This window comes from Xenopus laevis, chromosome 1S (genome assembly GCF_017654675.1).
Source record: "Xenopus laevis strain J_2021 chromosome 1S, Xenopus_laevis_v10.1, whole genome shotgun sequence".
NCBI classification, from domain to species: domain Eukaryota; kingdom Metazoa; phylum Chordata; class Amphibia; order Anura; family Pipidae; genus Xenopus; species Xenopus laevis.
This window is the reverse complement of record NC_054372.1, coordinates 155768810-155783995: the sequence shown is the minus strand read 5'-3', so window position 1 is coordinate 155783995 and position 15186 is coordinate 155768810. Positions and strand designations below refer to the sequence as shown.

At 35.8% G+C, this 15186-nt stretch overlaps 1 protein-coding gene across 5 annotated transcripts in view; it reads left to right on the top strand.

Annotated features, from left to right (window-relative positions):
* The window catches only part of slc12a2.S (solute carrier family 12 member 2 S homeolog), a 59157-nt gene that overhangs the window by 26980 nt on the left and 16991 nt on the right, over positions 1-15186 (top strand). For all 5 annotated transcript variants that reach the window (XM_018244271.2, XM_041580415.1, XM_041580413.1 and 2 more), the window contains exons 8-20: positions 1224-1332; positions 2974-3098; positions 3189-3273; positions 4337-4485; positions 5534-5641; positions 6095-6218; positions 6832-6933; positions 8064-8219; positions 9466-9565; positions 10957-11068; positions 11195-11335; positions 12307-12413; positions 13941-14020. In XM_018244271.2, the coding sequence (XP_018099760.1) occupies positions 1224-1332; positions 2974-3098; positions 3189-3273; positions 4337-4485; positions 5534-5641; positions 6095-6218; positions 6832-6933; positions 8064-8219; positions 9466-9565; positions 10957-11068; positions 11195-11335; positions 12307-12413; positions 13941-14020 (1498 nt within the window). The remainder of the gene's footprint in view (positions 1-1223; positions 1333-2973; positions 3099-3188; positions 3274-4336; positions 4486-5533; positions 5642-6094; positions 6219-6831; positions 6934-8063; positions 8220-9465; positions 9566-10956; positions 11069-11194; positions 11336-12306; positions 12414-13940; positions 14021-15186) is intronic.

Below are 15186 nucleotides of genomic sequence, written 5' to 3'. Positions count from 1 at the left end.
TTCCCTGGCTCCAGCACTCTACCATAACTATAAAAAAAAATTGGGCTGAAATAAAGGAAAAAATGTCCTTATTGAATATTACATTGAGTTTTTGGTGCACTGATAATTTTGCACACACAAGAGTAAAGATGGCCATACATGCACTAATATTATTATACAAAAGATAAACAGCAGAAAACAAATAAGCTCTGTTGTACACAATGGAATTTTACAGAATTTATCTGTTATGCATTGTGTATCCTGTGCCTGAATGGCTGCCTCCATTGCTATAAAGAAGCTTGTTTGTATAAACTATAGTAGTATTTCTGAAGCAAACACACCAGTTTTACCAACAGTACATTATTTTGTCATTCCTTTAAGATACTTTTAGTTTTTGATGTTACTGTTCCTTACTTAGGGCAATAACACAAGTGTTATCTCATTCTCACCCGCTGCATGATTAAATAATTATTTTCCTTTGTCCTTGTGCGGTTAAGCGATTATTCTGCAAAAAGCAAGGTACATGTCGAGATGTGCTTGTCTTAAAGCCTGCTGTGTGGGGGAACTGTTTTGTTGCATTATTGCACTTACATAGTAACATGATTTCCTGAGTAGAAAACCTGCATGTATTGTAATATACAAGTTGGAAGGCAACTTTATATAATAAACACGCATACAACAAATTTACTTGTAGCAGAATGTAATCTAAGGCACACAGTTTGCTTAGGTGTAGAAACTCATAGCCACCAGTAAGGTTTTTGCTTTTAATTAGGTGACCTTTAAGAAATAGTTCTTGTGTTGAATATGTACTCGGCCTAATGTTTCCCTAGTCTATAGTTTTTCATTTGCTTGAAACCTGCAGAAAAGTGAATTTGAAACCAGTTTATTTAACACATTTAGAGCAATTATGGGAGCAAGAGAAAGCAGCTAATACAATTATCATATGCAGTTGTAGCAGTGATATACAATAGTATTTTATATTGAGAAAACTAAGAATAATGTTACATTAAAGGAAATGTAGAACTAATTTTCTATGCAAGACCTGTTTGTTTAGCTCATGTTGGACATAGGGTTATACCTATAGGTGTATACTGACCCTATTTTTTCAGAAATATTATAAATGCCCCCTTCAAAGCTAATGTGACGTAGCAAAGTCCTTGCTGTTAAAGTTTTATTTTTGTAATTTCATAATTATACATTTTACACTATACCTTCATATAAATATATATGTTTAACCCAAATAGGCACAAATTGTTCTATTGGTCATTTTGCTCTTGGCAATTGGAGACTTCTTCATTGGAACAGTCATCCCATCTGAAGAAAAGAAACCAAAAGGTTTTTTCGGGTATAAAGGTAAGTAGGCTTTAACTGAAAAACGCAATACACGTGGCATAATTATGGAGAAAGCAGACCCCCTGGGGGGTAGTTCTTACGCCATTGTATTAATCTCATTCACTTAGGGGTGTATATATTAAATTGGAGACAACATCACTAGTGATGATGCTTATAGCAATCAATTGGCAATCATATTTAAACATCAAGTTAGAAGACAAAAGCAGACATCCGATTGGCTGCTATGGACAACATCAGCAGAAATGTTTGTCTCCAATGTTAATAGATACTGCAAGAAACTTGTTACTTGTTTAGAAACTTCTGAATTAAGTTAATTCTTTTATTTTTAATGTCTTGGAAAGTAAAGCAAATCATGCATCACTTTAAACATGGTACCTCTTGGATATTTTTTTTTTTAAACAAAATATTCTAGTAATCTTGTTTCAGTGTTTTTAGCAGCATCAGGGTTTTTGTTGTTGATATCAACAAGGACGGTTTTTAGCATGGCCAGTTAATGTTTCTGACCTGTATATTTTTTTGTAACCAGCAAGTCTTGAAAACATAGTTTTCCATAGGTAATCAATGGAAAATTGAAATTCAAAACTTTTCAACACCACTACTTGGCTACAGAAGAGATGAATCTGAGTAGAAACATAATAATAAAATAATTTTTTGACATTTGCATAACTCTGTTGCTTAGGTTGTCTTTTGGATTAATTTACTTTGGTTTCTGCATGGCATTTCTAAATGCTGCTGCTGTCTAGCTTTTGTCGTTTTGTTTTTGAATACAAAAGCTGTCTAGAAACATACCGAAAAAATGGTCTTTGAAACTGTTGTATAGGTGAACCTTTTGGGAAAATATTTTAATATATGGGATACCTTTCCATAAAGAGATTACATATAGACGTCTGCCTCAGCTAAGGGAAGAAGTCTGCTTTTGGAACATCACCTGGGTACTTTAGGTACATAAATGCTCACATTGTTGAGGGACCCACACTACACTTTATGCATAAAAATAAACCACATTTACAGCACAGATGGTTTTTCTTGGTTGCATCCATCAAAGGTTAATTCATTCTATTATGAAATGTTGGGAAAACACATGTTTGCTGTTTGTTTTATCATCCTAATGGTACAATTTCTTCTTTGCTATTCATTTTATCTCCAAGGTGTTAACCCTTGTTTCCATTCACCAATTTTAAAAATTTAACGTGAAATGGTTGTAGCCTCTATTACTCAAGGCAGAAAGACTTTTCACAATCTCTGTATAGTATCTTTTCAACTAAGGTTCACAATATTGGATTTTAACTGAGACTCCAAACATTATATATATATATATATATATATATTATATATATATATATATATATATATATATATATATATATATATATATATCACATTATAATCTGCTATTTTTTTTCTTTGTCTACTTCTGTTATTTTATTTTTTTTAAATAGCCAGATTTGATGTATCTTTTTGACTAAATGATGGTGCTGCATACATTTGATACTTGTGTTGTCTTGCTTGAGGTATCTTATCTATTCATTTTATTAACTTAAAAACAACAGTGAGTTAAAACCCTTGTTTTTAGTTCAGTAGTGCTCTTTACTTTTGTAAACAGAATTAAATAAATATCTTTTGTTTTCTTTTGTACCAAAGCTGATATTTTCAGTGAAAACTTTGGACCAGATTTTCGAGGTGAAACTTTTTTCTCGGTCTTTGCAATTTTCTTTCCTGCTGCAACTGGCATATTAGCAGGCGCAAATATCTCAGGTGATCTTGCGGTAAGTGCTGTCAAAGCTTTATTTATCATATTTTAGGTTTATCATTTAACCTGATGTTATCTTAATTTTTATTGTTGTTATTTTATGCAGGACCCTCAACATGCCATACCTAGAGGAACATTACTGGCCATACTTATAACAACTGTGGTCTACATAGGTGTTGCAGTCTCAGTGGGTAAGAAATAGCCTAATGCTTTTTTTTGGAGATAATTATCAATTATTTACTTTAATTCGCCTACTCTTGTAAGAGATCTATTCAAATCAATTAGTACATCAGTTTGTGTTTGAATGGCTAACATTCTATCATTCCTTTTTCACTACAGTTTTGCCATTAAAATCTGTGAGCTCCTTTTTCTTGCTCTTGTTTTCTTCTGTGTTCTTTCTTTCTTCACTTTTCATATGGATTTGCCAAAATAATGCATATTTCTTGCTGTGATATCCTTCTTGTACTTGTTTAAAAAAAAACTATTGAAAGGAAAATCTGTGGAATCCATGAACAATGTACAGAAATGTTCCCAGGCATTTTCACAGAAATTCAGGCAATACATTTTAAAATACTGTGGACAGGGAGGGGGCATGTGATGAATGCAGTGACATCAATGAAGTGCAGAATAGAAAGTGAAACTAATTGCTAAGCCTAGAGACAGGGAAGGCAATATGTGATTGACAGCTGAAATTTTTAAATACTATTATAATGGGTATGTAAGTTTTAATTAAAACTTTTTTTTTGGTTTCATGTATAATTTGTAAAGGACTTTTACTATTCAACTTTTAATGTCTGGGTGACGAGTCCCCTTGAAAATGATCACATGTTGCATATGCATGTTAAAGGTATGCCAAGAGAAAGGTCTTCCTCTGCAGGAATGAGCACTTGAAAAATATTCATCTAGAACAAATGAACATGGAATTGGTGGAACTAAAATTGCCCTATATACCACAACCCTATGGGAAGCTCATCCTCAGTTAAAATAGTATTTGGCCTCTTATAAGCTTTTTTTTTTTTTTTTTTCTTCTCTTTTTTTTTTCTCTTATAAGCTTTTACCTTTTGGCCTTCTGAATAGTTAAACATAAATTAAAAGGCATATAAATAGCCGTTATTAAATATCCCTCAAATGGTCTTTCAACCAATGCCTAAAACTTGTATTTGGCATCAAGCCGCCCCCATTTCCTAAAAAGGAATATGGAGTATTACTTTAATTATTCTTACACATCAGCATCTGTTTTTTGGTCTTCTTTAGGGTCATGTGTTGTCCGTAATGCTTCTGGGGATGTTAATAGCACCCTTTCAGCTTCCATGACAAATTGCACTACCGCAGCATGCAATCTGAATTACGACTTTTCATCTTGTGGTCAAGACTGTAAATATGGACTAATGGAAAACTTTCAGGTATAATGTATTGTTAAGGTTTTTAGACAAAAGGCAAAATGATGTATGTCTAATTTTTATTCTCTACTTTGAAATATAAATGTATAAGCTGTGCACAGGTAGTGCTACCTTTGTTTTCTTTGCTTCATAAACAAGTAAAGGGGGATCATCTTTTCATTTTGTTAAATTTATTGGAATATCTAACTGCCAACTATTTTATTACTTGCCACAGAATATCTACTGGCTTTAATTTAAGAACCTCAGGCTTTTCCACATTGCTTGTTTGGATGGCAGCCTGGTTTTACTTATGATTTGGGTTGTTTGGCAGCTGCATTGGCCTTTATGCTAACTCATTATCTGGTTCAGTTTGAGTAGTAGAAATTACAAAAGAAGTTGCATAAATGTATCACGAGACTCCGAAAGGAAAAGACAAGTGCAATCTGTTTCTTAAAGTGGAGCTGCCAACCAAAGAATCCAATGTTTCAGAGTTAGGGCAACCAAAGAGTCATTCCTTGACAAATTCAGAAAATACTTTAGTATGTAGACTAAGTCAGAACAGAATAACCTAAATAACCTAACTATAGAATCATGATAAATAAATAGTACAGTGCATGTGCAACATAAGATAACCAGGCTTGGGTACCCAGAACGTAGACCCAGAAAAATTATCATAAGTTTTCATTACATTATATATATTTTAAAACTGACAGATGCCAAGGGCTGAAAATTCTAGGTGATGCAATAATGTGTGTCCGGCCTTGATCTTACTGCTAAATATAGGTATGATCTCAGCCACCTGGGTAGTCTCAGTGAGTTCCCTGGAACCTGTCACCATGTAAAGCATTTGGCATTCATTGTTGGTGCCAGTGCCTGCGATCTGAAGAGAAAAATCTAATTAAAAATGTGTGAAAGCTTTTGTTTTGTCTGTAGGATATAATGCAAATGAGCATTTTTAGCAGTCTTTCTTATGCTGCGGTATGCACACAGGAAGGTGAAATATTATTTTTAGAGGTAAAATAACTTGTTTTTAATATTATTGAAACTCAACATGCCATCCACCTTCCTCTAGGTAATGAGCATGGTCTCTGGATTTGCACCCCTCATCACTGCAGGAATTTTCTCTGCTACTTTGTCATCTGCCCTTGCCTCATTAGTGAGTGCACCAAAGGTCTTCCAGGTAACAACTAACTTTCTAATACATGCCATTACTCATTCAATTCCATCCCATTTAGCCAACACATTCAACTTTAAAAAGGACTGGGTGTTTATGCCTCTCCTACGCTTCTCTTATTTATTAAGTTTGCAAAGGTTATTTTGTATTGTATACCACACCCATTGCCCTCCTACTTCTGAACATAAGTGGGAATGCTGACAGTTCAGCAGGTTGAAGTCTTTGACTTTGTTCGAAAGGTTGCTTCAGTGGGACAAACCCAAAAATGACTTTCTTTAGTCTTTCAGCATATACTGTATATGTTGCTTGTAGATGAATATGACTTTATTCCTACCTTTTAAGACTTAGTTGTCATTTTTGCCCTTGTTTCTACCTTTCATTTTAGTTATAATTCAAATTGTCCATGATCTGTCACAGGCTATGTTTCACTAACCAAGTCTTTTTATTTTATTTTCTAAGGCTTTGTGTAAAGACAACATATATCCTGGGCTCCAGATGTTTGCTAAAGGATACGGAAAGAACAACGAACCCCTCCGTGGCTACATTCTAACTTTCCTAATTGCTCTCGGATTTATATTGATTGGTTTGTATAATGTTAATTCTAAATATTCTATATATACTAATGCTGAGGATGTTGTGCTTGAGTCAAACATTTAGGGAGTCTACTTTTTTCTTGGGCATAAACCTGGTTTATTCTCTAAACAAAATCACTTAGAAAACTGCCTTTTTACGCTCACCACATACTTTAAAGACAACTTTCTACCCAAGATGATCATGCCTTTGTTTTGTTAGGATAGTTGCATAACAATATACTTCCCATATAAAAATGCAAGGTGATCATTTCAGGGATCTAGTTCATCATGTTATCTTGACTTGTCTTGGGATAATAAAAAGTCACCTTTTTGGCATTGTATTAAACACTAAAAATCCATAACAGAATTTGGGATTGATGGTCTGTAGAGGGAATGATTGGTAACGTATATTGGCGAATTATAATTTGCAGATATTTGGCCTTCAGACAAAAGACTTGAATCTGTGCTAATGTCTTTTTTTTATTTTTATTTATTTATCTATTTTGCACTTGGCCTTGCTGCTTATGGTGTAATATGTCAGTACAGCTAATCTATTAGACTTGTTTAGGCCTTGCTTGTGTTGTTCATGATGGTAAATACAATTTTTTTGTTGTGTCCATATAGCTGAGCTAAATCTGATTGCACCCATCATCTCCAACTTCTTTCTGGCTTCTTACGCCTTAATAAACTTTTCCGTGTTTCACGCCTCCCTTGCCAAGTCTCCAGGTAAGCAATCAGTGTTATCTGAAGTAATATATCACATTTTCTTCTGACAGCAATAACAGCAGAAAAAACTGCACAAGCTTTCGGAGGATACTCCCTTCCTCGGGTGCAATCCACACTCAGTGAAGTGTGGATTGCACCTGAGGAAGGGGGTATCCCCTGAAAGCTTGTGTTGTTTTTTTCTGCTGCAATAAATGGATTGAAAAGGCATTGGCCATAGGTATGCTCCTTCCATACAAAGTTACTCAACAACATACACTCGGGCACTTCCCACAAGCACTTGATCCATCAGTCGTGAGGGAGAATATGCACCACCCAAAAGGTTACCATGCACAATTTAAGCTGCTATTTGGGCCCCTTTAGACCAAGTCGGCAGCTTATTTGCCTGTGTATGGGGCTGACTCATGGGCCTGCTGGCCAGTTTTGAAAGTCCCATTGGGGCCAGGGCCGCACTGACTGCAAATTCTGTAGAGGTTGTGGACAAAACAGGCTCAAACAACCGCAGATACTTTGCTGCAAGGTTTATTCAACACTAGTGTTGAATAAACCTTGCAGCAAAGTATCTGCGGTTTTTTGAGCCTGTTTTGTCCACAATCTCTACAGAATTTGCAATTGCAGTAGCTTCTAAGTGGGACAGAAGCAGTGGCGCAGGCAAGTAATTGTGTAACTGGTACCAACCTTTATTATTAGGGCCGCACTGACTCGTTCATTCGGTCCTTGTTCTGACTGCATGCATTTACCGTCATGGTTGGATGGAATCAGGACAGTATGCCTATATTTTAATGAATAGCCTGCTTAAACCCATTGTGATTGTCATTCAAGTTACAATTCCTAACATTGATAAGGATGTATTATACATTTGTTCCCTAAATGCATTTTTCAATGACAAAAAGGCTCTTTTGATGGGTATATGACATTGAACATTTAACCTGAAGTGTTGTTCATTGCTTAAATCCGATTAAGAAGCTATAAGGAAAGAGCAGGAAATACTGTACTTGGGGGACATCTTTGAGCTAGGGGAAGATTATTTGGTTGGCTCCATTTTATAATTGCCTGGGGCAGCACAAGCTGTAAATGCATCCATGTTATCACAGTATAATTTTCCATTTAAAATAATCATATTTCTTTGGCAGGATGGCGTCCCGCCTTCCGATACTACAACATGTGGGTGTCACTCATTGGAGCTCTACTGTGCTGTGGAGTCATGTTTGTCATAAACTGGTGGGCTGCTCTTTTGACATATGTTATCGTTATTGGACTGTATATATACGTCACATATAAGAAACCTGGTGAGTACACATTTATCTACCACTTGAAGTGTCAATATATTTTAATCCTCTTTAGAAGAGTCCAGGAGAAGAGAATGGTGGGGTGGCAATCGTTACAATACTTCACCTGGCCAGAAGCCTCTTTAGGATGCTTTTGTTTATAGTACTATTACAGGTGTGTATTTTGCTACAGAAGAACTTTAAGTGGATGTCCACCTTAATACTATCCTTAATAAAGCATGACTTTTAAGTGATGCACCTTTTAAAATAGTTACTGCTCGTGCGACTAAAGTCTTTGTCATTCTGCTTATGTTGGGAACTGAATTTCTAAGTACAGGGCAGATTGTTTTTAAAGTTACTAAAGAAATATACAGTGACTCTGGTCACAAGGCTCCCAGTGCTGTAAAATGTCAGGACACTGCATAGTTTATTGGAAGTTGCATTAGTTCCTGATGCTTGTCCTGTGTATTACTTTCCTGTTCTGCTTTTGTACGGTGTAATACTCAAAATAGGTTTTGAAAATGTATACACAATGTTGTGCCCAGGGTCCTCTAAAACTCAATAAAACTAGCTGGATTCACATTTTCTTTGCTTTTCAAGTGGAATACATGCCACCACAGTTTTCTTATTTACATACAACGCTTACGTGTTGCATTTTGTGCAGTAAGTACAGTGCTCATGCTTTAAATGCATTGCCTAATCTGTGCATTTAATGCATGGGAATGCAATGTTTAGTAGATTCCTGGGTCTGAACCCTCATGCTACAATCAGAATTTCTGTACATGGATGTGGATGGACATCGCTATCAGTGCATTGTTGAAAAGCATCTGCTGTTTGCTAGTCACACACTGACTTTATGTAAATATAGCAATGGGACTATTTGGGACACCTTCAGCACGGCTAAGAATGTAATGACAAGAGAACCTAATTTTTCTCCTTTTTGTACCTCCAAACTTCTTTATGTTTGTTATTTGTATTGTATGGAAAAACTAGATAAAAACATATGTTTAAAAAAAAAATAGCAAATGGGTATGTATTAGAAATACTACAGTTATAATACATGTACAAAACTATAATAGCATTTATTTTCTTTGTGTGCAGGGCATTACGTTGATTTATGGGCATTACAATGATTTCTTGAAAAAGATCAAAAGTGTTTGTCCATAAAAGCCATGATTCATTATTAAGTTTGTATTTAGCCGTTGCTGTATTTGATTTAAAAAAAATACTAAAAATAGGAGATAATTAATGTTGAAAAATCTTTCAGATGTGAACTGGGGATCCTCAACACAAGCCTTGACATATCTGAATGCTTTGCAGCACACTATTCGTCTTTCAGGTGTAGAAGACCATGTGAAAAATTTCAGGTACTCTTGAACAAATATTTCCTTTTGGATATGTTGTTATTTTTTTTTGTCCTATAAAATGACAATGTCCAGCCTACAGATGATTGCTGATAGTGTTTGTAAGCCATCAATAGATAGAGGTCAAAATTCCATAACAGTGCATTCAATACTTTTAAGGGATCTGACACACTAAGCTTTATTGTAGTAATGAAACCTCCTGAAAATAGTTGCTGCAGCAGCACTCTGATCATTGATTTAAACTTTTATTTGTGCAAAAAACACGGCAGTTGCTGCAGCAACTATTTTCACGTGGAAGAGGATTACAGCATGCACCCGGCGCTCCAAACAGCGGACCAGTGTGAGTGTGGCACTTTATTTCGACTTTTAGTGATGGAACCTCCTAGTACATCTGTAGAACATTTCCTTTTGACATATGTAGGTGTTTTGCTTTGGAAACTGCATGACCATTATAATTCCACAAATATAAAAACCCACAAAGCCACAAATTATACACTGCTAAGATTCAGCCCTGAAATAATGGCCAGTTGGTAACACGGAAACTAATATATGTAGAAGGTTAATTCATTCTTTCTTACTTGGAGACACTACTTCAATCATTTGTCTCTGAGCTTACGCAGCCTGAGCAAACAACTACCCTCACATATCCAGTGCTATCTGTTATACGAAGTATACTGACTATATTGGTGGAAAGAAATAAAAAAGGTGAAAGGTGTCCACAAATTATAGATATCTTCCTTTATTGGGAAAAGTATGTACAATAACCTAGAGGCAATTTTGTTGGAAGAGACACTAAGACAAAACAGCACAAAAAGCTCCATGCACAATAAACATGTGAGTGATAATTGCCCTATTACTGAGGCAATGGGCCCCTCACTATTTCTTTAGCATTTCATTTTTTTTTAAAGACACCTTTTGTCACCATGATATTATTCCTCCTGTGATTGACATTTTGAAATTCATAAGGGTGACTTTTCCCACTGTGTGGAATATCATATGTGTGTGATTTGTGAGAGTGATAGCAATTGGTGTTAATACGCTACTTAAACCTGTTTTTTTAGGGTTCTGTAATGCCAAAAAATGGATGACTTTGTCTATTGGTATTTTTTTCTGAGCAGTCTGATGCAGGGTCATTTTTGCCTTACTTAACTGAACTAATGAGCTCCCTGACTGAGGCTTTTTTTTGTATTAAAGAATAAGTAGAGTGTATGACTATTGACAATGTAGGGTACTCATGCTTTTGTTATACGGTAGTTGGGTATGCTACCAAAGCATGAGTACCCTACATTGTAGGTTATGCTGAATTTGACTTTGATTTTTATTCTTTACACTTGTAGAAAAATATCTTTGCTAATTCTGGCTAACAAATATTTTCTTTCTTGTTCTAAAACCAGGCCACAGTGTCTTGTTTTAATAGGAGCACCAAATTCACGTCCTGCTTTGCTTCACTTAGTACATGCCTTCACCAAAAATGTTGGCTTGATGATCTGTGGGCATGTGCACATGGTAAGGCGGCTTCTCTTTTTTTATGTTTTGCTTACAGGCTTTTTGCCCCATGAATTTTGTATTGTATTTGTAACAGAATAGCAACTAAGATTTTGGGAGATATAATTTACAATTTATTGCCTGAAGGGTCCTCGCAGACAAGCTATGAAAGAACTACTTACTGATCAAGCACGGTACCAGAGATGGCTTATCAAAAACAAGACTAAGGCATTCTATTCACCTGTTCATGCGGAAGACTTGCGGGATGGAGCACAGTATCTTATGCAGGTAGTGAAAAATTGATCAGAATCGATTAGGATTGGTGCATTGATCCTAAATGTTTATGCACATATATATACAGCACCCTTAACGGGTATCTATCTTCTTTATCAGGCTCCGCCCAATCCAAAACTCTGCCTCTGGGTCTCACCGTTCAATCCACATGGCCCGGGTGCTCTCAGCCCCGAGACCAATAATTCAAAGTTAATCATCCCACACATAGGTCTTCCCGATATTCATTTACCGGTCAAGTGTTTGACCCGGGTGCTGCTGTACCCCCGAGTCTGTCGCTAAGGGAGGCAAATTTCGAAATGTTGCATCGAACAAGGTCAAGGATTGCTCAGTTCAGCTTTGGTTTAAGACCATCCATCTTTATTATTACATTTAATTAAAAACACAGCATCTAAGGTTCCTGCTAAATTGGGATTAGTACAAATAAGTACATGCAATGGCATGCAAAGGTTGTTTAGTTTCCTCTCTGCTGGCTAAGCTCCCAACAACATTCCCCCGTCTGTGTCAGACCTTGCCCCTACACTACTGGGTCATGGCCCCTCCCCCTGGTATTTTTTTCTAAAGGCTATGGCACACAAGGTGTTAAGCTGTTAGAAAGCGATACACGCCAATTCTTTTTTTTGATTACCTTTTCAACTTGTGTGTCAATTCCTAAAGCATATTGTAACACAATAGAAGGACTATGGGAAATAAATATTGTGGAAACTTAGAAAAAATGGCAGTTTAGGCAAAGCTACAAAAACTGACTGCCGAGTTAGAAACACTTTAATATAATCTAAGGGGAAAACCAAAGGAAATATGTAAGCATTTATCGCCTGATATGTAAATGAAATAAATTCTAAGGGGAAAAAAATAGCGACGTTAAGATTTCATGCTATTAAATTGAATTAGTCCACAGATGCATTATCATGTTGTTGGCAGATACTAAATTTTGTGTAATGAATTTGCATACTTGTTTTCTTTGCTAGGCTGCAGGGTTAGGACGGATGAGGCCAAATATACTTGTGGTTGGCTTTAAGAAGAACTGGAGTCAATGTGATATGAGAGAAGTGGAAACCTACATTAACTTGTTTCAGTGAGTACAGCTGGGTCATCTTTAGCTTTAGACTTGTTTTCTTGCATTAAAAAATGTATTTGCCATCTCTCTGTACACCTGGGCATCAGTCAAAAGCCTCTTTGTGTATCAACACTTTCATGTATACAGTTTACCAGTGTAGAGGGTTTTGATTACATTTTAGTATGCTTGAGATTTCTGTGTAGAATACCTTATTTTGAAGTGCTGATTATCCCAGGAGAAAAATATGCACTTTGCTTAGTGGGCCTTTGTACCAATTCTGTTGCTACTTGTTCTCCTCCTGCAGTATTACACTGATGGCTAACTTGTTTTTGATTCTGACTGCAGCTTTTATCTATTGAGGGTATGTTTGTGACATAGAAATGACGCACAAACAAAACAAGTAACACAATGTTCTTTGAAATCTAAATCATTATTTGCCATGCGCTTTCAAAATACACAGCTGTAACTTTTAATAGTATTTTGTGAAATATTTATTACTTGTGTTTTGTGAATTTCTCAGCTGGTTTACAGAGTAAAAACAGTAATACAAAATAATAGTTATATTAATTTTGTTTTTTTTTTACTGCATCACCTTTTTGAGAACAAAATTACACGCATAAGATGGATTCAATACACATGAAAATGCTTAGCCATCCCAGAATGACTAAAAGAGCCATTAAAATGTTCATATATGGAATCAGAACGTTGTTTTGGGTTGTTTTTTTTATATCACTGGATGGAATTAGATTTTTTCCCCATTTTTTATGGTTTAATTTTAATGTCACCAGTATGTTGTCCCTGTAAAGCTTACAAATATGCAAAAACATCTTTGTGCAGATGATCCTATAATCTATGCAACCTGCACACAGGGAAGATAAACTGCTGTTCCCTGTCAGGTCTGTCTAGCTGTTGATTTGCTGGAGTCCTACAATAAAAAGTGACTACCAAATCTCCTGCACAACCTGGGAAAGCAGCCAGCAGGAGGAGGAACAGCTGGTTGGTGCTAGCAAGGCTTGTGGGGAGATTTTAATTAAAGTGGTACCAAAAACAACTTTTGAAAGCACATTTCTTCTATTTTTAGAGCTGTCAAAAGTAATGACATTTGAGTATTGCAGTGGTGTCACTGCTATATCCAACAAGAATTTTTGTGGAAATAGCAGTTCCCAGAATGCTTGGAACCTAGGGGTTTACCTAGATATGCATCTTTTCATCATTTGGATCTTCATACCTTAAGTCTAGAAAATCATGTAAACATGAAATAAACCCAATAGGCTGGTTTTGCTTCCAATAAGGATTAATTATATCTTAGTTTGGATCAAGTACAAAGGAACTGTTTTATTATTATTTGGATAAAATGGAGTCTAAGAGATGGCCTTTCTGGAATTCTGAGCTTTCCGGATAACAAATCTCTTACATGTACCAGGTATTACATGTATTTGGTGATAATAAGTAATTTGTGTATAATATTTACATACCTTTGATAGATGCATCATGTTTTTATTATTTTTAAAATGCATTCATGTTAATGAAACATATATTTTGCAGCGATGCCTTCGACTTTCAGTATGGAGTGGTTGTTATTCGATTGAAAGAAGGCTTAGATATTTCTCATCTCCAAGGTCAAGGTAAGTAAGGAGAATTAGCAGCCTATTAACCAACTGTTACAAAAAACTTATTGAATACAGGGAAGGCTGTAGGCAGGTTTGTCCTGGTTTAAAATACAGTAGAACCCCCATTTTACATCCCCTGATTTTAAGTGTTCTCTCATTTTACACAGTGTTTTGTGGTCCCACCTATATATTATGCATAATACATTTCCCTGATTTTACATTTTCCTGGATTTTACACCATTTTTTTCTGGTCCCCTTAAAAACTGGGGTTCTACTGTAGATCAAAATGTTCTGACTTGTGAAAAGTTTCCAGAATAGTCTGCCTATTCATTGGCTGGCTGGCCATGCTGTAAATTGTAGTTTTAAAGCAATGTTAGTAATTGTTATGGTGCTCAGTTTTATACTTTCCCTACATTATTTTTCTGTAACCAATTTTTCATACAGTTTGCATCCAGCAGAACATGAGTTAGGTGACGTATTATTTGTGTAGACATGTCTGTGAGAACTTATGTTCTAAAGGTAAGTTGTGTTTTTGGGGGTCGGAAAATTCTTGTACCTGTATTTCTAAACAACAAAAACTGGGGAGACCTAAGACTGGCTGCATAGCTGTAATCCTCATTTGCCACGTACCTTTGTGCTCTGTACTACTAGGTCTGTCCATTCATTATATCCTCATCTATCTTGTATTTCTTTTTAACTCTAATAATAGCTGTTCTCATTTCTAACATCAATAGTGCTCCAAAGTGTGACCTCACTAGCCAGATAGTTTTATTTTGTTTCCAGCAGCAGTTAATTAACATCTGTTTTCCAGCTATTTCCAGTGCACTATATGCAATTTACTGAACCTGGCTGCCAAATGTGCAAGGTACTGTTTTGTTATTACAGAGAAAAAGGAAATCATTTTTAAAAATGGAGTCTATCATCATCATTTATTTCATCATCATTTATTTATATAGCGCTGTCAAGATACGCAGTGCTTTAATGGGAGATGGCTTTTCTGTAATTTGGAGCTTTCTGGATAACAGGTTTCTAGATAATGGATCCCATACCTGTACAGGAAAGATACTAATGCTATTATACTTTCTATCATCTCTGTCTCTCTTTACAGTATACATCCCTTTCCACTGGTAATCCCCAAAGTGCTCAAATCCAACCTCCATTCTTTCTTGTTATAATGGGAT